At 45.5% G+C, this 25,936-nt stretch overlaps 1 protein-coding gene across 2 annotated transcripts in view; it reads left to right on the forward strand.

Moving 5' to 3' along the window:
• RFTN2 (raftlin family member 2) overlaps positions 1–25,936 on the forward strand; it is a 527,077-nt gene that overhangs the window by 97,291 nt on the left and 403,850 nt on the right. For both annotated transcript variants that reach the window (XM_029606043.1, XM_029606044.1), the window contains one exon: positions 9,710–10,022. In XM_029606043.1, the coding sequence (XP_029461903.1) occupies positions 9,710–10,022 (313 nt within the window). The remainder of the gene's footprint in view (positions 1–9,709; positions 10,023–25,936) is intronic.

Raw genomic sequence — 25,936 nt, forward strand, 5'->3', positions numbered from 1 at the left:
AATGTATAATATATAATGTAGAACTATTCCCCCTCCCCCCTCATCATGCTACACAAAGAAAATAAGGCCATGTCATTGTTACAATAATCATATAAGAAGTATATGAAGTGAAAAAGGTCCGAGTAGATACCTAAAAAGATAATTAAGGCACTGAGAAAGTTAATTGTCTCAAAGAGATGTAGGGATCCCAAATGCGATGGAATTTAGGTAGGCGATGATATTTAAACGCTGTCAATCGGTATAGGGTACAGGTCCTGTCAGGCGACCCAGTATTTCGGAGGATGTTGGTGGTTTAACTCTCTTCCAGGATGCACAATTTCCATGTTGGTGGTGGTACATACCATTTGTATAAAGGTTTGAGTGTGTAGGGGCATGGTATCATCAGAGATGTGGAGAAGGGCCTGTTCCTTAGTGAGCTGGATAGAGCATTTAAGAATTTCGGAAAGTATCTCAGAGATGTATCGCCAAACCAGTTGAATATAAATACAGTCCCACCACATGTGTAGGTATGTGCCTTTCTGTTGGCATTTTCGCCAACATAGTGGGTCATTATTAGAACAAAAGTGGTGGAAGCGAGTCGGTGTGATGTGCCATCGATATAGAACTTTGTAGTTGGCTTCCATGATTCGTGCGGAAATGAGCCCATGGGACATTCTTGTAAAAATGGTAGCCCATTCCTCATCGATAAGAGGCTTACCAAGATCTTGTTCCCAGGCTTTCAGGTGAGCTGGCTTAGTGGGTGGACGGGATGCTAATAATTTATAGAGTTTAGATATCAGTCCACGGGGCAGTTTTGGGTTGGTGCAGTAACCTTCAAATAATGATCGTTGAGAGGATAAAAGACCCTGTACTTGTGTCCACAGTAGAAAGTGGTGTAGTTGCATATAGGGTAGGAATTCAGCATCAGAAAGTTGGTAGGTCTCGTGAAGGTTTGTGAAGGGAATGATGGAGCCTTGAGAGTATAGATGGGAGAAGTGAGAGATTCCCTGAGTCTTCCAAGATTTATAAGCAGATCTGGGTAGTCCTGGAGGGAAGGAAGTATTGTGGAACAGAGATGACTGTAGGAAGTAGGAAGCAGTGCCCACCAGCTTATGTTTCCAGCCTTTCCAGACATTTAGTGTGTGTCTAGTGCACGGTGTGAGAAGGGAGTCTGGTCTCCAAGTCCTGTTAGGTTGCCACTCTAGTGCGGAGAGGGGCATGCTGGATAACCATGCTTGTTCTATCTGAACCCAAGGTTTGTTGTCGTCAGGATGGTACCAGTCGATGATTGGTCGTATTTGCGCAGCTGCATAGTACCATATAAGATTAGGAAGTCTTAGACCACCTTGGGCTTTTGGTTGGTACAAAACCATTCGAGCCACATGAGGTGGTCTACATTTCCATAAGAAGCGAAGTAAGAACATAAGAAACTGCTATGCTGGGTCAGACCAAGGGTCCATCAAGCCCAGCATCCTGTTTCGAACAGAGGCCAAACCAGGCCACAAGAACCTGGCAATTACCCAAACACCAAGAAGATCCCATGCTACTGATGCAATTAATCACCAATAAACCTCTTTCCAACAAATTAATCACCAACAAACCTCTCAGTTGGAGAACTGATGCAATTAATAGCAGTGGCTATTCCCTAAGTAAACTTGATTAATAGCCGTTAATGGACTTCTCCTCCAAGAACTTATCCAAACCTTTTTTGAACCCAGCTACACTAACTGCACTAACCACGTCCTCTGGCAACAAATTCCAGAGCTGTATTGTGCGTTGAGTGAAAAAGAATTTTCTCCGATTAGTCTTAAATGTGCTACTTGCTAACTTCATGGAATGCCCCCTAGTCCTTCTATTATTCGAAAGTGTAAATAACCGAGTCACATCTACTCGTTCAAGACCTCTCATGATCTTAAAGACCTCTATTATTTCCCCCCTCAGCCGTCTCTTCTCCAAGCCGGACAGCCCTAACCTCTTCAGCCTTTCCTCATAGGGTAGCTGTTCCATCCCCTTTATCATTTTGGTTGCCCTTCTCTGTACCTTCTCCATCGCAACTATAACTTTTTTGAGATGCAGTGACCAGAATTGTACACAGTATTCAAGGTGCGGTCTCACCATGGAGCGATTTTAGAGGCATTATGACATATTCCATTCTATTAACCATTCCCTTCCTAATAATTCCTAACATTCTGTTTGTTTTTTTGACTGCTGCAGCACACTGAGCCGACGATTTTAAAGTATTATCCACTATGATGCCTAGATCTTTTTCCTGGGTGGTAGCTCCTAATATGGAACCTAACATCATGTAACTACAGCAAGGGTTATTTTTCCCTATATGCAACACCTTGTACTTGTCCACATTAAATTTCATCTACCATTTGGATGTCCAGTCTTCCAATCTTGCAAGGTCCTCCTGTAATCTATCACAGTCTGCTTGTGATTTAACTACTCTGAATAATTTTGTATCATCCGCAAATTTGATAACCTCACTCGTCGTATTCCTTTCCAGATCATTTATATATATATTGAAAAGCACTGGTCCAAGTACAGATCCCTGAGGCACTCCACTGTTTACCCTTTTCCACTGAGAAAATTGATCATTTAATCCTACTCTCTGTTTCCTATCTTTTAACCAGTTTGTAATCCACGAAAGGACATCGCCTCCTATCCCATGACTTTTTAGTTTTCGTAGAAGCCTCTCATGAGGGACTTTGTCAAACGCCTTCTGAAAATCCAAATACACTACATCTACCGGTTCACCTTTATCCACATGTTTATTAACCCCTTCAAAAAAATGAAGCAGATTTTTTAGGCAAGACTTCCCTTGGGTAAATCCATGTTGACTGTGATCCATTAAATCATGTCTTTCTATATGCTCTACGATTTTGATCTTGAGAATAGTTTCCACTATTTTTCCCGGCACTGAAGTCAGACTCACTGGTCTATAGTTACCCGGATCGCCTCTGGAGTCTTTTTTAAATATTGGGATTACATTGGCCACCCTCCAGTCTTCAGGTACAATGGATGATTTTAATGATAGGTTAGAAATTTTAACTAATAGATCAGAAATTTCATTTCTGAGTTCCTTCAGTACCCTAGGTGCATACCATCCGGTCCAGGTGATTTGCTACTCTTTAGTTTATCAATCTGGCCTACTACATCTTCCAGGTTCACAGTGATTTTGTTCAGTTCGTCTGACTCATCACCCCTAAAAACCATCTCCAGAACTGGTATCTCCCCAACAGCCTCATTAGTAAACACGGAAGCAAAGAATTCATTTAGTCTTTCTGCAATGGCCTTATCTTCCCTAAGAACTCCTTTAACCCCTCGGTCATCTAATGTTCCAATCGACTTCCTCACAGGTTTCCTTTACCATGTTTTCAAGATATCTGGACAAATAGGAATTGGTAAGGTTTGAAATAAGTATAAATATCGAGGAAGTACATTCATTTTGGGGTAGATCTTAAAAACATACGCGAGCGTATCTTATAAAATCCGGCGTTGGCACGCACAAGGGGGTGCACATTTGTGCAACCTGCTCACGCCGAGCCCAGCGTGCGCTGCCTGTTCCCTCCGAGGCCACTCTGATTTCGGAGCGGCCTCGGAGGGAACTTTCCTTCCACCCCCCCCCCTCCGCACCTTCCCTTCCCTTCCCCTACCTAACCCACCCCCCCGGCCCTATCTAAATCCCCCCCCTACCTTTGTCTGCAAAGTTACGCCTGCTGAAAGCAGGCGTAACTTTGCGCGCACCGGCCGGCAGCCCTGCTCCGTGTTCCGGTCCCGGGGGCTGGTCCAGAGGCCGCGGCCACGCCCCCGGAACACCCCTGGGCCGAAACCACGCCCGCGTCGCCATCCCCAAAACGCCGCGTCACGCGCGACACACCCCCAAAATGCCGCGTCACTCCGGGCACGCCCCTGCCACGCCCCTTTTACAAAGCCTATGCAAAATAGGGTGCTGGCGTGCGAGGGCCCTGCGAGCGTAAATCCGGCCGGATTTACGCGCGCAGGGCCTTTAAAATCCGCCCCTTTGAGTGTCGTTAACCGACCCAGCCAAGTTAAGGGCAGGGAGTTCCATCTGATAAGATCTTTGTCTACTTTTTGTATAAGAGGAATGTAGTTAAGCTGGAATAAATCAGATATATTTTTACCAATGTAGACTCCCAAGTATTTAAGCTTGGAAGAGGCCCATTTGAAAGAATGAGAGCGTTGGAGGGAGAGTACCATATCCGGAGGGCATGAAACATTCAGAATTTCTGACTTGTCCCAGTTAATTTTAAATCCCGAGACAGCACTAAAATAGGCGAGTTCAGATTTTATCTCCTTAAGAGAGGAGGGAGGGTTGCTAATCGTAAACAAAATGTCGTCAGCAAATAACGACATTTTGTATTGCTGAGATTTTAAAGAGAAACCCAGGATATTCGGGTTATTTTGGATACGAGTAGCCAGTGGTTCCAAAAAAATAGCAAAGAGCAGGGGAGAGAGGGGGCATCCTTGTCTAGTGCCTCTCTGGACAGAGAATGGGGCTGAGTACCTACCATTTATCTTTAAGCATGCTGAGGGCAAGCTATACAGGGCCTGAATCCAATTATGGAAAGAGGGTCCGAACTCCATTTGGGTAAGTGTTTGAAAGAGAAAAGCCAATGGACCATATCGAAAGCCTTTTCAACATCGATAGCTAGGAGGACATTATCCAGTTGTTGTTTTGAGGAACCCCATAGGATATTTATAATCTTGCACACATTATCACTAGCCATATGCCCGGGTATGAATCCCGCTTGATCACGATGTATGATTTTGGCTATAAAGCAATTCGGTCTATCGGCTAGAATTTTGGCTAATATTTTTAGATCTAAATTTATCAAAGATATAGGGTGGTAAGAGGCGCATAAAGCAGGGTCCCTGCCTAGTTTGGCGATGATGGTGATTTTGTAAATGGGAGATCACAAGGGGCCCATAGGTTTTATAAAATTTGGCGGTGAGGCCGTCAGGTCCAGGGGCTTTTCCTGCTTTAAGGTTATTTATAGCAGAGAGAATGTCTGGACTAGTGATTTCAGCATTAAGTAGTTCTCTCATTTCTGGGGTGAGATGAGGTAGAGGTATAGACTGAAGATATTTATCAATATCATTAGTCCGGATATGGGACTCAGCCGCATATAGTGTTTGGTAGAATTTAAGAAATTGGTGTGTAATGCCCGCATTGGTGGATTCAAGTTGACCGTGGTCATTTTTAATTTTAAGAATATGATTTTGGCATGATAGCTTTTTCAATTGATGGGCCAGTATCTTTCCAGCTTTATTGCCTCCCTCGAAGTGAGTCTGGCATATGATGTTCATTACGTGAGCTATATGGTCTGTCTCCAACCTGTGAAGATCCTCCCGAGCCTTGGTTAGTTGTGCCAATATTTTTGTGGAGCCAATATGTACGTGCTTATGGGTCAGTGTCGCAATTTGGTCTCGAAGAAGAGAACAGGCTGTTTCCTTTTGCTTTTTAAGATAAGAAGAACGAGAGATAAAGTGGTCTCGAATAAAAGATTTGAAACAATCCCAGAGTACTATCGAGGAGTCAACCTAGTTTGTATCTTGGAAAAAATTGTAAATGAGTTGTGAGGATGTTTGTTTATAGGTTAGATCATGGAGAATGGAATCATTCAATCTCCAAAATCGACATCTGTGGTCCCCTCCCTGAAGGTGCAGGGTCAGGAATATAGGGGCATGTTCGGACCAGGAGATAATACCCACCTCGGAGTATCGCACAGAATGGTAAAGTGATTTATCTATGAATAGATAATCAATTCGAGAGTAGGAATCATGTGCTGAGGAGTAGTAGGAGTATGAGTGAGAATATGGGTATTTTACTCTCTAAGGGTCCACTAGATTATGTTCCTCCAGGAGCTCTTTAAGGGCTCGGGTGTGAACCTTAGCAGTGTGAGAATGGCTCTTAGAGTTATCAAGGGGTGGGGAAAGAGTGACATTAAAATCCCCTCCTAAGATCAGTTTTCCCACAGTGTATTGCATCAAGATTGGATGAATTGCTTGGAAGAACCCAGTCTGTTCCCTATTTGGAGCATAGAGGTTGAAAAAAAATAGTCACAATCATGAATAGTAATACATAACAGCAGATATCAGCCCTTAGGGTCCTTGATACAATTTTTACCTTCAAATACAAGATGTGAGGCAAATAGGATACCAACCCCCGCATATTTAGCAGTTTTATTAGCTGGCAAACAATATTGATGGCTAAATTTGGATGATTTCATTAAAGATTCATATCTACCAGTAAGGTGAGTTTCCTGTACGAATACTATATCAGGGGTGGAGGTCGCCAATTCTCTATAAAATAAGGCACATTTTTGTGGAGAATTTAAGCCCTTAGCATTAACTGAGAGAAGTTTTAGATTCATTATTTTTTAGGTAGTAATTGAGAGAGTATGGAAAAGTAAAGCAAACATCCCAGTAAGAGCTGAATGATGGTACCAACAATGGTATCCCCACTCAGAGCATCCAGTATTTGGGAACAAGAACATGAAAAAAGATGAGAGTTATTATACACGGTATGGAGCCTAAGTAGACATACTAAATACAGTGTTTTGTAAGTGACAGACATATAAATAACATAAGCATGAAAAGTAGCATGAGTCCCCTGAGGGCTAAAAAATACCCTCAAACTTGTATAGGAGCCTGGCTGGTAACGCCCCTAAATCAGGGGGGGAGAAGAACGCCATGCTCCGATGGGGTGGAACTCCACCGTCTCCCATAGTATCTTTAACTTCATATATTAATAAGAGCAATTAGAATCACAACAGCTGGAATAGGGAATAAAAGTGAAACATAGGGATAAAAAAGAAAGAAAATATGATGATAGCATCTGGGGGCCAGTAATAACAAAGTAATGTTCTGTTCTGGGTATGTATCAGCAGTGTGGCCCAGAGGAGTATAGATCATGGTGGTCAGGTAGGGTCTTGGCTGACAGTAGAGCCTCCAGAGTGGCGGCGTAGTCGACTATTGCGTTTGCCCATCCTCTGCCACGCCGGGTAAGGTGTATGAGTGGTATTCTCTCCAGAGGATTTGGTCGCAGCTTGTGTGCTAGTGAACCCACATGTGGATAGATGTGGCAGTGCTTTGGTAGGATGAATATATCTGTGTGTGGTACCTTCCATGATAAAAGAGAGCCCGAATGGATGTAGCCAGCGATACTTTATGTTTTTGCTGCGCAGAAAAGTAATGATTTCCCTGAAGGATTGTCTGTTTTGCAAGGTGGCGGATGATAAATCAGGGAAGACAGAGATGTTGTTATCCTCCCACGGCCACATGCTGCGAGCCCCAGCTGCCATAGCAATTTGCTCTTTAATAATAAAATCAGAGAAGCAAACAATGATATCTCTGTGGCGGTTTGGTTGTGGTGCCTTGAGAGCTCTGTGGGCATGGTCCACACGAATGTCTGGGGGAAGATATCCCTCGGATCGATTAGTGTCTGATAGTAATTGCTGGCAAAACTTTATAATTAAGTCGGTACAGTTTTCGGGCCCCGATGCCTCTGGGAATCTGCGGAAGCGTAAGTTGCTGCGTCGCGCTCGATTTTCTAAATCAGCTAACTTTGTAGTCAGTTGATGGTTATCAGAGCGGAGGGTGTCACAAATGTGTTTGTTTGAGGAAGAGAATTCAGGTTGGTTCTCTAAACGCACGTCCACCTCGTTTACGCGATGCCCCAGGGACGTGAGATCTCCACGCATCTCCTCAACATGTTCTAACAGCTCTTTTCAGTAGGCCTTGATATCGGCGCGGAGGCCTGCAAACCACTTGCGAAATTCAGCGCAAGTAGGATGTTCCGAGATTTGAGCGCTTTGTGATTCAGTGTAAGGCCCGTCTAAGTCGGGGCTAGAGGAGCGCGAGTCGGCGCCATTTTGTGCTCCTACCTCGTGGTCTGTCAGGGCATCGGCGGCGCGGTTTCCTTCTTTAATGAAGGAGAAACATTGTAGGTCAGAATTTTTCTTTTTAGCCGCCATGTCCAGTGTTTGCGCTGCTGCTTCGAGATGTCGAGCGGTGGTTGTAGGGTTAGATGAGGTTAGATGAGGGTGGATTTAACGGGAGTCAGCGGGAGCTCAGGAATTAAGCTGCCATCTTGGCGCGTGACCTCAGCACCCCCCTAAAATAGCCTCTTTCATCTCCCCTTTTAACCATGCCGGTAATCGTTTTGCCTTCCTTTCTTCCCTTTGGGTGAGGACTGATATCCTGCTTGTCCTCTAAGAAAGCAGAGTTTCTTACCAAAAACAGGTTTTCTCCAAGGGCAGCAGGATGTCAATCCTCACAAAACCCACCCTTCTTCCCCGGGAGATGCTTCAGTTTTAATTGCTAAGGTACAAAACTGAAGGGGCCTCTGCATGGACGTATGGTATGTTAGCATACATGGGCGTGCTCAGTGAATCACAGTCAAAGTCCTAGAAACTTTGACATAAAATGTATGTGCCAAGCTCCACCAGATGATGTCACTCATGTGTGAGGACTGATATCTTGCTGTCCTTGGAAAGCACGTTACAGATAAGCAACTCTACAGTATCTCAAGAATAATTTACAAAGAAAGACTGATATTTAAAATGGACATTGTTTCCAAATTAAAGTCTCATATACTAAATGATTACAGTGCTAATTGAATTATCTGAAATAAGATGTTAGTACTGCGATTTTAAACTTGCATCCTTTGGGCAGATTTTCAAAGATTTATGCACGTAGGGGGGGGGGTATGCGCACCGGGCCTATTTCCAAAAGGACCGGCAGCGCACGTAAAGCCCCGGGACGCGTGTATGTCCTGGGGCTTTTCTGAATGGACTGGGGCGAGGCAGCTGGTCTGGGGGCGTGGCAAGGCGGTCCAGGAGGCGTGGCCGAGGACTCCAGCACAGCGGCCATTGCGGGGGATCGTGTACCAGCTGGCAGGCGTAACTTCCAAAACAAAAGTACGGGGGGCGGGACAGGGAGGGGAAGGTGAGGGGGAAGGAATGTTCCCTCCGAGGCCGCTCCGATTTCAGAGCAGCCTCGGAAGGAACAGGGAAAGCCAGTGCAGCTCCCCGAGGGCTCTGCACCCGCAATTTGCACTAGTGCACACCCCCTTGCGAGCACCAACCCCTGATTTTATAACATGCGCACGACTGCGTGCGCATGTTATAAAATCGGGCGTACATTTGTGCGCGCCGGGTTGCGCGCACAAATGTTTGCCCGCGCGTATGTTTTAATATCTGCCCCTATATATCCAAAACCAAGGTCCTTAGATCTACAGGAGCAGCACCAGCACCTTTAGCTTTTCTATAAAGAAATTCCTATCAATTTTAATCTGGCCTTATTGCTTTACTCCCATTTCAGAAAGCCCTTTTCCCACTTTAGATCTTCCTGTCCCAATATACTACAAAATAGAATCAACTGGGTTTAAAGCCAAATGATTTACATTTGTAGATAATGATTTAGCATGAGAGGAAACGGTTTAATAACTATGAATTGTATCCTTCCATCCAAATTTAAAACTGTATTGTGAATTTAACATTGTTTATGATACCTATTGCTGCACTTCTCACTTGTCTGTTAGCTTGTTTGCTAAATAACTCTAGTATTCATTACTTAAAACTTTAATTGAGAAAGTTATGACTGTAACATCTGTCTGGAAAATTACTTCATATTTCAGTTTAAAAACTTTGTATTCATTGGCATGTAAAACGTTTGCTACTTTTTCCTATTTGAAATGTAGGTGAATGAAGCTGCCAAAAGAGGAATGAGATTTATTGGATTTGTAATGCAGCATTATCCTCACACCAGGTCATGCAACAGCACAAACAAATTCACAGGAGGAGATGAGGATACTGATATATATAAAAGAAGTCAAGAACACAGGAGCCAGAATGCAGATGAAAACTCTACAGATTGGACTAAAGGAACATTGAGTGGTCAGTCATCTGAAAGCAGAGTAGATGAAGAAAAACAGCAAGAAACTGGATACCTTCAAGATGCAGTTTTCCAGTTTGGAAGAGAGGGAAGCCCTTTGAAATTAGAAAAGGCAGAAGGTAATAAACAATTCAGTGAGTTAGCAGAGCAGATTTATCATTTACTGAGGGTTCTGTTCAGTAAGGAGGTTTCGTCAAGCATATAAGTTAATGCAGCTTTATTTTCCGTATCGTCCATCAGAGCAGTCCAGAAGGATGGTTTTTTCTCCCCTGTCAGAAGATGGAGACAGAGAATACAAGATTTACTGTAGCTGCCTACTTAAGGCACTGCGCCACCTGCACTCCCTCAGTATTTCTCTGTCTCCAGCAGATGATAAAGGTACCAAACCCTGCAGTCGGAAGTACTGGTGGACAAATTGTTCCCAGGGGTGGCTAGGTCCTTTGAGAGCTATCCTCCTGGAAGAATAGGGACAAAAAGGAGGATCAGTGACCCTTGGCTTGGCTTGCTCCCATTTACTGAGGAGGTTTAAAAGCCAGTGGTGCTGGCTCCCTTTTGCCACCCTCCTTTCTCCTCTCCTCTTCTACTCCCCTTCAGGGCTGGATCAAAGAACTGAAACAGGAAAGTATAGTAATTGATTTTTACCTTGGGTTTAAAAAAAAAGGTAAAGGAGGCAGTGCAACTTTGATACAGAAGGGAGGAAGTTGTTGTGTGAGCACGGTCTGCAAATGGCAGTGTATCCCATGGTATGAGGGGTCGGGGACTCTTGTGTCTCAGCAGTGGTTGAGGAGAGGGGAAGTAGCGCAACAGTTTGTCTTTTAGCCATGTGGCTCCTGGAGGATGGCATTTCCTGCAGAACATGGAAAAAATGTCCAGCCTGTGGGGGTAGCCCAGACAATTGTGTCGGGGGTAGGGAGGGCCCTGCGGAGGACTCCCTTCCCTGATGATTAGGAGAAATGCTTGACTGGAATCGGGCAAGCTGCATGGCCTGATTGATCCCTGCTAGGAAAGCTCAGGAGAGAGATACAGCAGCCATTTTATCTGCTTCTCACAGGACAAGCAGGATGGTAGTCCTCACATGTGGGTGACATCACAGGATGGAGCCCAATCATGGAAGACTTTTGCCCAGCATGGCACTAACCCTGCATCCAGCAGGGTTCCCCCTTCAGTCTTCTTTTTTCCGCGCAGCAGTAGCCACGTGATTAAGGAGCTCCACAGAGATTCCTGACAGGAATTTTCCTCACGGAATTATTAAAAAGTTTTATACCCCACAGAGGTCCCTCCTTCAAATTTTTGACTCCGCGGTACTCCGGTAAGTTTTTACACATTTTCGTTCGATTCCCGTCGATTTTGGCCCTCGAGGTCTACTGGCCGTCGACTGTACCGCAGATCGAGTTTTTCATGGCCATGGTGTCGGGGTTCCGTCAGTGCCCGGATTGCAATCACACCATGTCCATAACAGACCCTCATAAGGTCTGTGTAATGTGTCTCGGATGTGAGCATGATGTCCTGACCTGCACCAAATATGCCCTAATGACACCAAAAGGTTGCAAGGCCAGAATGGAGAAGATGGAACTTCTCTTCCGTGCTCAAACCCCGACGCCGTCCATTGCATCGACGTCCTCAGAACCGGCACCGTCAACTTCGCGCCAGTATCAACCACCGGCCGGTGACCGTCCGGCATCGACAACTTCTCGGCCTTCAACTCCCTCTACTCCCCCTCAGAACCGAGGGGATCGTAGAGAGCGACATCGACATCGGAAGTCTCGGACCATCGAGGGAGCGAAATCATCGACCTCGCCATCGTCCGAGCCGCCATTGAAGAAACCCCGTCCAGAAAAGGCACCGACCTTTTCGGCGACCGGGTCACCAAGGCAACCCTCACCCAAAAGGGGATTGGGAGCCACGACTCTGCCTTTAACAGTGGTTCCTCCGGCTATGCCTCTGCCTCTTTCTTCTGTTCCGGAGCCGGGGCTGCTTGCTCCAGGTCTCCGAGAAGAAATGGACCGGCTGGTTCAGGAGGCCATCGACAAGGTGATGCATCGACTCCAAGTTCCTCCGGCACCGACACCGGTACCGATCATGGAACCGACCACTGACCCGATTCCGGCAGTGTTGACACCACTGTTCTCGAAAATGGAAGCGCTCATCTCCGCTTTTCCACCGATGGATCCCGGGTCACCGATGGCTCCAGTGCCCTCTCCGCTTACCTTGTCATTGGAAGGGGAAACACCGTTCCGCATCCCTCCATCGGGAGTCCTACCGATGCCTTAGCCATCGATGTTGATACGTCCATCGATGCCGATGCGTCCATCGGCACCACCGATCCATTCATCGATGCCCTCGATGCCTGCACCGGTGCCTTAGATGCCTTCATCGGTGCCTCCGATTGTTCCTTCGATTCCTTTGAAGCCTAGACCAGGACCTTCAGGGATTCCACTGTCCCGTCCCCCTAGGGCTCCTAGAGGGGCAGATGCTGATCCCTATGATACCTGGACAGATGATTCTTCACCAGACACCGATGACCTGCCTTCACCACCTTCTCCTTCTAAAAGCAGAAAGCGTTCTCTTCCAAAGGACCTTTCCTTCATAAACTTTGTGAAGGAGATGTCTGAATTGGTTCCCTTCCAATTACAGACCGAACAAGATGACAGGCACTAAATGATGGAGCTGTTGCAATTTCTGGATGCTCCCTATTCACCAAGTTCTTCTGGATCTTCTCAAAAAGACCTGGGAACACCCTGGCTCTGTTGCTCCAGTCAACAGGAAGGCTGACACCACTTATTTGGTACAGTCAGCCCCAGGTTTTCAAAAATCTCAATTGGATCACCATTCTGTCGTCGTGGAATCTGCCCAAAAGAGGGCAAAGAGATCAAAACCTCACACTTCCTTTCGCCCAGGCAAGGAGCAAAAATTTCTAGATGCCATTGGTCACCGTGTCTTCCAGGGCTCAATGCTCATCTCTCGAATCGCCTCTTATCAGCTGTATATGACCCAATACAACAGGGTCTTATTTAAGCAGATACAAGATTTGACAGACTCCCTGCCTCAGCAATTTCAAGATCAGCTCCAAACCCTAGTAAACAAGGGTTTTGAGGCGGACAAGCATGAGATAAGAACATCTTACGATATGTTTGACACTGCTATCAGGGTATCTGCATCTGCTATCTCGGCGAGAAGATGGGCCTGGCTCAGTTCTTCAGACCTTCGCCCTGAAGTGCAGGATAGATTGTCCGACCTGCCCTGTGTAGGAGACAATCTGTTAGGCGAACAGATTCAACGAACGGTGGCGGAACTCAAGGACCATCATGAGACCCTAAGACAGCTCTCTCTGATGCCTTCTGAGTATGCCTCCAAGCAGCCATTCAGGAAGGATACTAAAAAGTCATTCTTCCGTCCAAAGAAGTCCTATCCACCACCGTCTAGGACTCGTTCCACGAGACCTTTCCAAAAGGCCCAGTCTCGTCAGGTATGAAAACAAAAGCCGCAAGCAGCTCCTCAGCCGGGCCCTGCTTCCAGTTTTTGACTCCTGCATAGAAAGCAGCAGCCAGCTTCCTCTGCCTCAGATTCCAGTGGGAGGTCGATTGTGCCATTTCTACAACAAGTGGCACACAATCACCTCAGACCAGTGGGTCCTCACCATAATCTCTCATGGTTATCACCTGAACTTTCTCTCCATCCCACCGGACTCCCCACCTCGGCTGACGTGGGGAACATCCGACCACTCACCACTTCTGGAACAGAAGGTCTCCCTCCTTCTCCAGTCCAGAGCAATAGAACCAGTACCCTATTCCCAACGAGGCCTAGGATTCTATTCCCGGTACTTTCTAATCCCCAAAAAATCAGGTGGTGTTCGTCCAGTTCTGGACCTACGTGCCCTCAACAAGTACCTCCAACAAGAAAAGTTCAAGATGGTAACCTTGGGTTCCCTCCTTCCTCTTCTGCAAAAAGGAGACTGGCTCTGCTCTTTAGACCTCCAGGACGCATACACTCATATTGTGATAACTCCATCTCATCGCAAATACTGAGATTTCTGGTAGGCCCCAAGCACTATCAGTACCGAGTGCTTCCATTCGGCCTCGCGTCTGCACCACAAGTCTTCACGAAATGTCTCGTAGTAGTTGCAGCCTTCCTCAGGACTCAAGGTGTTCACGTCTACCCCTGTCTAGACAATTGGTTGATCAGGGCTCCCACTCAGCAAACTACTCTGTCCTCCCTGCATCTTACCTTACACACCCTGATTTCGCTAGGATTTCTCGTCAACTACGACAAATCCTACTTAGTCCCATCTCAAACCTTATCATTAATAGGGGCAGACTTGGTCACCTTGCAGGCAAAAGCTTTTCTACCTCGACAACGAGTTCTCACTCTCGTCTCTCCGGCACACCAGCTGCAGTCTCAGCACTACACGACTGCACACCACTTTCTCATTCTACTGGGACACATGGCGTCCTCAGTTCAGGTCACCCCAATGGCCCGCCTAGCCATGAGAGTCATGCAGTGGACTCTAAGGTCACAATGGACTCAATGCATTCAGCCCCTGTCAACCATTGTCCACATCACCGACTCACTCTGTCAGTCTCTCGCCTGGTGGAAAAATCAGATCAATCTCCTCCAAGGCAAGCCTTGGAGGAGATTGAGGAGACCCTCAAATAATTCTCACCACCGATGCTTCCAATCTCGGCTGGGGAGCTCATGTGGCCAATCTGCAGACACAAGGAAATTGGTCTCCAGAGAAGCCAAACACCAAATCAATTTCCTGGAGCTGCGAGCAATCAGATATGCTCTCAGGGTATTTCAGGATCGCCTCTCCAACCAAGTCATCCTGATTCAGACGGATAACCAGGTGGCCATGTGGTACATCAACAAACAGGGAGGGACGGGCTCCTACCTACTGTGCCAGGAAGCTGCGCAGATATGGGCGGAGGCCCTCTTCCATTCGATGTACTTCAGGGCCACCTACTTGTCGGGAGTGGACAATGTGTTGGCAGTCAAGCTAAGTTGCGCTTTTCAATCGCACGAATGGTCTCTCAATCCCTTAGTGGCGGACTCAATCTTCCAACAATGGGGGTTACCCTCATATAGATCTCTTTGCAACATGTCCAAACCGCAAAGTAGAGAGATTTTGCTCTCTCGCTCGCAGCCAACACTCACAACCAAGAGATGTGTTCTCCCTCTCGTGGGCGACAGGTCTCCTATATGCATTCCCTCCACTTCCACTTCTCTCAAAGACTCTCGTGAAGTTACGTCAGGACAAGGGAACCATGATCCTGATAGCACCTCACTAGCCTCGCCAAGTGTGGTTTCCAATACTTCAGGATCTCTCCATTCGCAGACACATTCCCTTGGGAAAGGACCCGCTTCTGATTACACAAAACGACGGGTGCCTGCGCCACCCCAATCTGCAAGCCTTGTCCCTGACGGCATGGGTGTTGAAAGGTTAATACTTCAGCCACTTAACCTTTCTGAATCAGTTTCCCATGACTTGATTGCTTCACGGAAGCCTTCCACGAGAAAGTCTTATTCTTACAAATGGAACAGGTTTCAGTCATGGTGCTCTTCTCAATGCCTTGACCCCTTTACCTGTCCAATCGCGAAGTTTCTGGACTATCTCTGGCACTTGTTGGAGTCAGATCTAAAAACTTCTTCCATCAGAATGCATGTTAGTGCAGTGGCCGCCTTCCATAAAGGTGTTGGGGATGTTCCTATATCAGTACAGTCCCTTGTAACACGTTTTCTGAAGGGCTTGCTTCACCTCAAGCCTCCACTGGGTCCTCCGGCTCCTTCTTGGGACCTCAACCTAGTTTTAGGAAGGCTCATGAAACCACCATTCGAGCCTCTCCAATCCTGTGAACTTCGCTATCTCACATGGAAAGTAAATTTCTTTTTGGCAATCACTTTGGCTCGCAGAGTTAGTGAGTTACCAGCCCTAGTTACCTATCCGCCTTACACTAAACTTCTGCAAGACCGGGCAGTACTCTGCACTCACCCTAAGTTCTTGCCTAAGGTAGTGTCAGAGTTTTTAATCAATCCATTATACTACCTACCTTTTTTCCCAGGCCCCATTCCAAGCCAGGAGAGCAGGCTTTGCATACCCTTGACTGTAAACAGGCGCTAGCGTTCTACCTAGACCGTACAGCTGTCCTCGGGAACAGCACTCAATTGTTTGTCTCTTTCCATTCCACCAAACTGGGGCAGCCTGTGGGTAAGCAGACTCTCTCTTCCTGGTTAGCAGACTGCATATCCTTTTGCTATCAGCAAGCAGGCATTCCACTTCAAGACTGTGTTAAAGCACACTCTGTGAGGGCCATGGCAACTTCATTAACACACCTACGCTCGGTGCCGCTTCCGGACATTTGCAGGGCTGCCACCTGGAGTTCACTCCATACCTTTACAGCCCATTATTGCTTAGACAAAGCTGGAAGACAAGATTCCATCTTTGGCCAGTCTGTCTTGCATAACCTATTTACAACTTGACGTACCAACAACCTTCCGCCTGCCTGGTAGGGTTCAGGATGCCCTCCGCCAAATTCCACCCCAGTCCTAGTGCCTTTGCACACCTGGGTACATTCGGTGCATAGTCGGACATCCTCAGCTCGGTACTCACCCATATGTGAGGACTACCATCCTGCTTGTCCTGTGAGAAAGCAAATGTTGCTTAACTGTAACAGGAGTTCTCACAGGACAGCAGGATGTTAGTCCTCACGAAACCCGCCTGCCACCCCGCGGTGTTGGGTTTGTTACATTTCTTATTTTATTTTTCGGCACTTCCTGTAGCTTTTAAACAAGACTGAAGGGGGACCCCTGCTGGCTGCAGGGTTAGTGCCATGCTGGGCATGCCCAGTAGGTGCCAGTCAAAGTTCTGGAAACTTTGACAAAAGTGTTCCGTGATTGGGCTCCATCCTGTGATGTCACTCATATGTGAGGACTAACATCCTGCTGTCCTATGAGAACACCTGTTACAAGTAAGCAACATTTACTTTCTCCCAGTGGAGGAGAAGAGAAGAACTCGGAGCCCACTGTGTGCTCTCTTCCATGGAAAGCATAATTGCCCCACAGGACAAGGAGACTTAATCAAGATGAAATCTGTCTCAAGCAAGCCTAGCCCTGCAGGGGCTTCCTTAAGTGTTGGCTCAGTTCCATCTAGGCCCAAGCAAAGCAGGTTAGATTAGGAACTGGGTGAGACGGCCTCTGTGGAGTCTGAACAGATCTCCTAGGAGCCCTTGTTGGAAAGCGAGACAGAAAAAAAGTGGTGAACAATAAACATTCATAAAATCAGATAAATTATACAAATAAAAACATAATACAGATAGTTGGGATTAAAAGAAAAGAAAGTTTACCCGATACCAAAGGTTGAGGAGACTTTTTCCTTTCATAGAACTGTTAAAGCCCTGTTTTCAGCAATGTGGAATACTCCAGAAGCTGATCTGAAGGTTGGCAAGGTCATGGTGAAGCTTTATCCTCTTCTGGAGGAAGCTTTGGACCAGCTCAAATTACCTGAGTTGGATGCCTTATTGGTAGTGACAAAGACAACAACAATTCCTGTTGAAGGGAGTGTGAATCTAAAAGATGCCTAGGATAGGAAACTGGAGATTCATGTTAAGCTGATCTTTGAGTTGTCAGCCTTAGCACTCAGGGCAGCAGTTTGTAGCAGTTATATGGCTCAACCATATTTGCGCTGGACTCAACAGAATCTGGTAGGCAACATTGAGGAAAGTATGTCAGAAAGGGAGACAAAGAGACCTCAGCTAGGTATTATCAGTGTCAGCTAGGCAATTGTTGCGGTTGCACAATTGGGCAATGGACATTTGGTCTAAGTCATAGCTTGGTAATTTGCCCTTCCGAGGAAAATTTCTCTTCAGGGAGGACCTGAAGAAGCTAGTGAAACATTAGAGAGAATCAAAGTCTTACAAGTTATTGGAGGTTAAGCCTAAAAGGGCTCTAAGGGGTTGCCCAGCAGACAAGTTTAGAGACTCAAGAAGCTATAGACCTGGTCAGAGATCTTCTTCCCATAGGCAGTTTGGAAACAGGTTGCAGTTTTTTCAGTGAAGGCCATAGTGGGTGCTAGAGACCTCAACATTAGCGACTCTGGGGAGCTAAGACTTCCCAATAAAGTCCAGGTGGTCCACTCTTCCCCTTCCTAGATCAGGGGAAGGTTGTCCCATTTGGATGGAGACTGGACCCAAATTACAAAAGACCAATGTGTCCAGAACATTATAAGGGACAGTTATGCCTTAGAATTTGCATGTCCAGTTCATGCTATCCCCAAGTGTTTCACAAAGGAAGTGAGAGGCCTTAAGGGCAACTCTGATTTGACTTCTCCAGTTGGCAGTGGTGGTTCTAGTGCTGAAGGGAGAATGGGATCTAGGTCATTATTCAATTTATTTTGCGGTTCCAAAATAGGAGGGTTCATTCTAGCCCATCCTAGATTTAAAGAAGTTAAAATACTCCTTAAAGGTATCTCATTTCAGCATGGAGATTATACAGTTGGTAATTGCAGCGGTGAGGAAAGGAGAGTTTCTAACGTCCCTGAATCTTTCAGAGGTTTATCTGCATATCCCAATCAGGAAGCTATCGGACTAACTCTGGTCAGCCCATAGACCTGTCCAAAAGTTAACTGGATAAACTTTTCCGTCTAACTTTAAGATAACTGGATATATTTAGCAGCATGGCGTCACTGCTGACTATACGGGCTAAGTTAGTCGAGCTGCAGAGCGATTGAAGATGAACCTTGAAATATTTCCCAATAAGATTAAAAAAACACCTTGTTTTAATAAAAGGGAGCACATTTCCCCACAAACTTACCCCATACTGATGCATAGTACTAGAGGAATTTTCAGATACATTCGAAGTAAAAAGCCTCCGAGGGAATCAATTGGACCATTAGATGATCAAGGGATAAAAGGGGCACTTAGGGATGACAAAGCCATAGCAGAGAGGCTAAATGAATTCTTTGCTTTGGTCTTTACTGAGAAAGATGAAAGAGAGATACTCATGCCAGAAATGATACTCAAATGATTCAGCAGAACTGAAACAAATCTCAGTGTACCTGGAAGATGTAATAGGGCAAATTGACAAATTAAAGAGTAGCAAATCACTTGGGCCAGATGCACTGGAAAGAACTGAAAAATGAAATTGTGGACCTGCTATTAGTAATTTGTAAATTATCATTAAAATCGTCTATGGTACCTGAAAACTGGTGGGTTGCCATTGTTGCACCAATTTTTAAAAAGGGATCAAGGATTAATCCAGGAAACTATAGATCAGTGAGTCTAATGTCTGTGCCATGCAAAATGGTAGAGATTATCATAAAGGACAAAATTGCTGAACATATAGATAAACATAATTTAATTGGACAAATCCAACTTAGATTTAACCAAGGAAAGATTTGCCTCATCAGTCTGCAACATATTTTTGAGGACGTAAATAAGCATATGGATAAAGGTGAGCCAGTTGATATAGTGTAAATGGATTTCCAGAAAGCATTTGATAAAGTCCCTCATGAGAGATTTCTAAGGAAATTAAAAAGTCATGGGATAGGGGGCAGTGTCCTACTGTGGATTGCCAACTGGTTAAAAGATAGAAAACAGAGAGTAGGGCTAAATGGTAAATTTTTCCCAATGGAGAAAGGTGAATAGTGGAGTACCCCAGGAATCTGTTCTGGGACCACTGCTTTTTAATATATTTATAAACGACCTGGAAATGGGAATGAGTAAGGTGATCAAATTTTCCAATGACACAAAATTATTCAAAATTCTTAAAACTGGGAGACTGGGCATTCAAATGGAAAATGAAATGTAATGTGGCAAGGGCAAAGTGATGCACTCAGGGAAAAGTAACCCAAATTAAAGCTACACAATACAAAGTTCTACATTAGGAGTCACCATTCAGGAAAAGGATATAAGCATCATCAATGATAATACTTTGAAATCTTCTGCTCTGTGTGCAGCAGCAGCCAAGAAAGCAAATAGAATGCTAGACATTATTATGAAAGGAATGGAGAATAAAACAGAGAATAACATAATGCCTCTGTAATGCTCCATGGTATGACCTCATCTTGAGTATTGTGTGCAGTTCTGGTCACCACATCTCAAAAACGATATAGCAGAATTAGAAAAGGTACAGAAAAGGGAAACCAAAATGATAAAGGGGGTGTAACGATTCCCCTATGAGGAAAGGCTAAAGAGAAGAGACAGCTGAGGGGAGATATGATAGAGTTCTATAAAATAATGAGTGGAGAGGAATGAGTAAATGTTAATCGGTTGTTTACTCTTTCAACAAGTAAAAAGACTATGGGATGCACAATGAAGTTACTAGGTGATACATTTAAAACTTATAAGAGAAAATATTTTATTACTTAATGCATAATTAAGCTCTGGAATTCATTGCCAGAGGATGTGGTGAAAGCTATTAGTGTAGCTGCATTTTAAAAAGTTTTGGACAAGTTCCTGAAGGAAAAGTCCATAAACCATTATTAAAGTGGAGTTGCATAACCCTACTTCTTTTCCCTGGGCTAAGCAGTTTGGAATATATCTACCCTTTGGGATCCTGCCAGGTACTTGTGACCTGGATTGTCCACTGTTGGAAACAGGATGCTGGGCTTGATAGACCTTTGGTCTGACCCAGTATGCAAATCTTATATAGTTATGTACTTATTCCCTGATAGCCCGAATTCAAAAGATCTAGGCGCTTAGACATACATTTAAATGTTTTCCAGCTCAGTATGTAAATTTAAGTGCGTTAAATCAGAAGGCTCCTAAATTTAGATACCTTAAAAGAGGGTAGGACACAAATTTAAAAACTCAGCACTGATTCCTAGCACTAGATACTTACATAAAGTGACTAAACTTAGGAAAGTCAATACCTCATCTAAGTTTACGAGTCTCACATTTAGGCACTTTAAGTCCAATTATGCATCTATATTGGGCTTTATTAGCCTACTGTTCCCTTGCAAGTAAGGGTTAAAGCGAAAGTAAAAATTTAGAAAACTGCATTGTAATCCTGTATGTTAGACTGGGTTATTTATCTCTAACAAATTATTCTGTAAAAAAAAAAAAGCAATTTTCTTGCTCAGTTTGGATGCTGGTAAAAATCTCCAAATTCAATGCTCAGGAAGATAATAAATGATGGTTCTCTGTGGACAAGCAGGAACAATACAGCCACACAAGTGGGTGCCGTCATCCAATGGCATCGTCAGATCTTGCTCTCTCATAGCTTACAAAGGCAAAAATGATCATTCTGAACATGTGCAAGAATTCTTGCACTGCCACTGCATACTTCCCTCAGTCATTTTTCTGGTTTCTTTTCTCATACCTTGTCATTTTTTCTTTATTATTAGCCCTTAAAAGAGTAGTGTAGATTATTTGTTGTTACTTCAGGTTTTCCTTCTACAATGTTTGATAAATCAAGTAGGAGAAGTAAAAGTCCTTCAGAGAAGTCTGTCAAATGAGGCAGAAGTCCATTTAAACTTTGCCAAAAATGCTACCGTGAAATTGCAAGTAGAAATTTTTCTGACCTCTGCTTGAGGTACCTGGGTCACAATCATGATTCCGCCAATTGCATCCTGTGTAGAAAAATATCCCTGCAGGCCTTCTCATTGAGGGATTTGAAGAAGAAATATGGCATGTCTTCCTCATTAGAAAAAGATGAGAGTACATCCAAAATCAGGATGCCCCCACCCACCCACCTCCTCGCAAGGATTTACAATATTACAGCACCCCCCCCCACCCCTCCCCGATCCCTTATATTTGATTGCCAGGAAATAGGGACCTTCTGCCCTGCTCCCGGCACCTCTGCGCTGCTCTAAGAGAGACAGTGCTGGAATTTGGAAAACACCAGGATGGGGGGTCTCAGGAGCATTTAAAGGATTTGGGGGATGACAGGGCCTTTGTAAAATAATTGAGGGGGGATGGAGGGGATGTTCCGCTGGCTCATTTATTTATTTTTTATTTTTCTTTGATGACAGTGCTACTTAGCCAGATATCTCTAACGATATCCACTTAAGTAGCATGTTATCCAGCCACACAAGGCCGGATAATTTTAGGCCTGCCTAAAGCAAGTCTACAGTTATCTGGCTAACCTAGCAGAATATATCAGAAATTCGGCTAAGTTAGCTGGATAACTCAACCCTCCCCGGAACGCCCCTGAAATGCCCCTTTTTTATCCAGCTAAAATTAGAGACAAATAACTACTTATCTGGCTATAATTTAGCCAGTTAAATAGCTGAATATTCATATTTCCACAATTTATCTGCCAGGCAAGGACAGTATTCTTGCAGACATGCTAAATTGGCATCTTCAATCCCACAAATGGACCCTCATCTCAAACACAGCACAATTTCTGTTCAGTCAATAAGGAACTCCAGCTATTCACTTCTTTATGTCGCCATTCAATCACAAACAACTTCGTAATTGTTCAAAAAGGCCATCTCAGGATACTCTAGCGTTGGACGCATTTTCAATTCCATGGACTGAAAAGCTAGCATAGGCATTCCCGCTCATTCCTCTCATTCCAAAGACAATTTTCAAGCTAAGGAAAGACAAGGGGATGATTTTCCTTATAGCCCCCTACGGGTCTCGCCAAATCTAGTTTCCATGGCTATACAAGCTGGCATGAGCTCCTCCAACACAGCTCCTGGTATATCCAGACCATCTTGCTCAGTTCAGAAGATCAGTTCTTCACCCCAGTTTTCAATTTCTAATGCTTGCAGCATGGATATTGAAAGCAAAATAGTTCAAGGTTTATCCCTTTCACAAAAAAGTGAAAGAAATTCTAATAGCAGCAAGAAAACCAGCTACTAGATGCTCGTATAATTTTAAATGGATGAGATTTTCACATTGTTGTGCTTCTTTCAATGAAAATCCATTCTCATGTTCCATTGCTTTCCTTCTACATTACCTTTATCTAGCAAATTCAGGTTTAAAGGCAAATTCTGTTAGAGTTCTCTTGAATACTATTACAGCTTCCATCAAAAATTCAGACCTGCCAGTATCACAGAAATCATTGGTATCTAAATTATTAAAAGGCTAATTAGTTTGAGAGCCATAATAAGGATGCCTTCACCTCAGTGGGACTTAAACATGCTTGAACAATTTGGGGCAGATTTTCAAAGGGTTACGCACGTAACATACACGCGTAACCCACGAAAAGCTGCCCCTGCGCGCGCCGAGCCAGCCCCGGGACGCGCGTATGTTCCGGGGCTTCAAAAAAGGGGCAGGTCCGGGGGCATGGCGGGGGTCCGGGGATGGGACCGAGGCCTCCTTCGTTGCGGCTATGCTGGGGAATGGTGTGCCTGCAGCCGGCCAGCACGCACAAGTTACGCCTGCCCATAGGCAGGCGTAACTTCTGCAACAAAGGTCAGGCTGGGGGCGCGCATATTATAAAATCGGGCATAGATTTGTTCGCGCTGGGTTGTGCAAACAAATCTACACCCGTGCTTATCTTTTAAGATCTGGCCCTTAATGAAGCCACCATTCAAATCCATAGCTACAGCACATATGAAATTTGTCACTTGGAAAGTTATGCTTCTCATAGCAATTACCCCAGCTTGCAGAGTCAGTGAACTTCAAACATAAGTAGACTAGTGAGAAAAATACTCCAATTAGAGCAACAAAGATAAATATATTTGATCCTCGGCCATTTAACTACGCACTTAAAAAGTTCAGACTAGAAAAAATGCTAGTGATATTTGTTGAAGGTATAGTTAAGCTCTGAAAAGAAAGGAAATAGGAAAAATTGAAAACCACATATGTTCCCATATGGACGTTACATGTGTTCATCACAAGAACTACCAAAAGATTTTTATTCACTTCCACCAAATATTTTCTCCTAGGACAAGCAGGATGGTTGTTCTCACATATGGGTGATATCATTAGGCGGAGCCCTATTACGGAACACTTTTGTCAAAGTTTCTAGAAACTTTGACTGGCACACTGAGCATGCCCAGCATGCCATGATTCCTGTGTGCACAGGGGTCTCCCTTCAGTCTCTTTTTACCCTCGCTGTAGTTTGCCTCGCGTTTAGGAGCTCTGAGATTTTTTCTTACAACTTTTCTTCACAGAAAAACTTGAAGTTTTACTTCACAAATAATTTCCCTACACGGGTCTTCCTTCACGTACATTTTCATCGATGCTCGGTGAGTACTATTCTGTGTTCTCCGGTCAGTTCCTGTCACCTCACTGTCAGTTCCCCCAGGTTACCAACCATTTGCGGCCCTCTTTTTTCTCTCCCTATGTCTATCACACTCAGTTCGCCCCTTGATGCCCGTAGATGTCCTTGCTGCGATCTTCCACCAGGTCCGTCGGGGCTAGAGGGATTGGGGCGTCCACGGTTCCCATGGACGCTGTGGAGGCCGCCATCAACCCGTCACGGCCACAATCGATGCCATCACCATCGATGTCGTCAGGGCCACCATTGATGCCGTCGACGCCACCATCAATTTTGGTGTCTTTGATGCCTCAATTGATGCCGCCGTCGATTCCGCCAACGCCGCCATCAATTCCATCGACATCAATCCCGTCAATACCATTGATGCCGCTGTCGACACCGCCATTGTTGCCGTCGATGCCTCAGTGCCCTTTACTAACGAAAACGCTCCATACTTTGGGATCTCAACCAGAGCCCCGTGTAATCCTTGGGTGAAAAACAACACCAGGACAGCGGTGGCATCTTCCTCGGTGCTGGAGAATGACCGGGCCGAGCACCATAGAAATCATCGTCACCAGCATGGTGACCGTCCGTCACCAACGCCATCCTGTACTTTGGTGGCAGCTTCTTCGGTGCTGGAGAATGACCGGGCCGAGCACCGAGGGAAACATCGTCGCCAGCACTGACAGGGTTCCACGTTCGGTGCCGGCACCAATACCGCATCGGCATCGATGTCCATTGAGCCAGTTGTGAAGTGGGCCCGGGTACAAGAGTCTCCATGCTCCTCTGCACCCAAGGCACCGAGGCGTTCCCCACCAACACTGGTGCCGGGAACTGAGCCACCACAGATCCATGTGGAAGTGCCAATAACGCCGAGCCTGCCTCCCCCTGTAGCTGCGTTACCTATACCAACTTCCAGGGAGGAGCTGGACATCCTCGTCCACCAGGCTGTCCTCGATGCCTTCCGGAGTCTACAACCTCAATCGATGCTGGCCCCCATACCGGCACCAACACCGGAGCCATCGATATTTGCACCATTGCGACACCGCCTCGCTGCCCTCATCGGTATCCTACCAACAACAGCCTAAGTCATCAACGCCGACTCGTCCTTCTGAGCCTCCAGGGGCCCCCTATACCTATCCCGGGATCCTCGAAGGGTGATGGGGACTCTAATCCTGCTTCGGCACCGATCCCATCGAGACCTAAACCAACCTCCTCTCGGAGCCTTCTCCACCAGAAGAGTGGAAATGATCCCTCCAAATGATATCTCCTTTGCCACTTTTGTAAAGGAAATGTCTGAACCCATCCCTTTCGACCTGGTCACTAAAGAGGACCAGAAGTTTTCAGGAGGGTCTAGGTCGTAAAATCTTCCGGGGATCCATGTTGGTATCACATATTGCTGTTTACCAGCTATATTTGACACTACACCGAGGGAACCTCAGTGCCTTCAACATGAAGTTCGAACAACATGTGATTGATTCGAAATGTCACATTTGAACCTGGCTTATGGCCCCTGATTTACGGCCCGAAGTCCAAGATAAACTAGCTGGTCTGCCATACACCGCAGATCATCTCTTCGTGCACAAGGTCCTGCAGACAGTGCCTCAATTGCAAGACCACCGCGAGATCCTGCGACAGCTCTCTACGTTTCTTGCAAATCCTCCCTCCTCGGCTAGAAAACCAGCGAAGAGGGATGCTAGAAGGACCTTTTACCGCTCACATGATTATTTTCCAGCTCCCACGTGAGACCAACCAGTCCACTTCAAAAAGCACGTACACGTCAACAACTGATATCCAGATCACACCAGCTCCACCAGTCGGACAGGCTTCTGGATTTTGGAACCTTGCTAGAGAACAGAACAATCCATCCTACTGAGGACCAGGGCTCGGG

Source organism: Rhinatrema bivittatum, chromosome 6, assembly GCF_901001135.1.
Source record: "Rhinatrema bivittatum chromosome 6, aRhiBiv1.1, whole genome shotgun sequence".
Lineage (NCBI taxonomy): Eukaryota > Metazoa > Chordata > Amphibia > Gymnophiona > Rhinatrematidae > Rhinatrema > Rhinatrema bivittatum.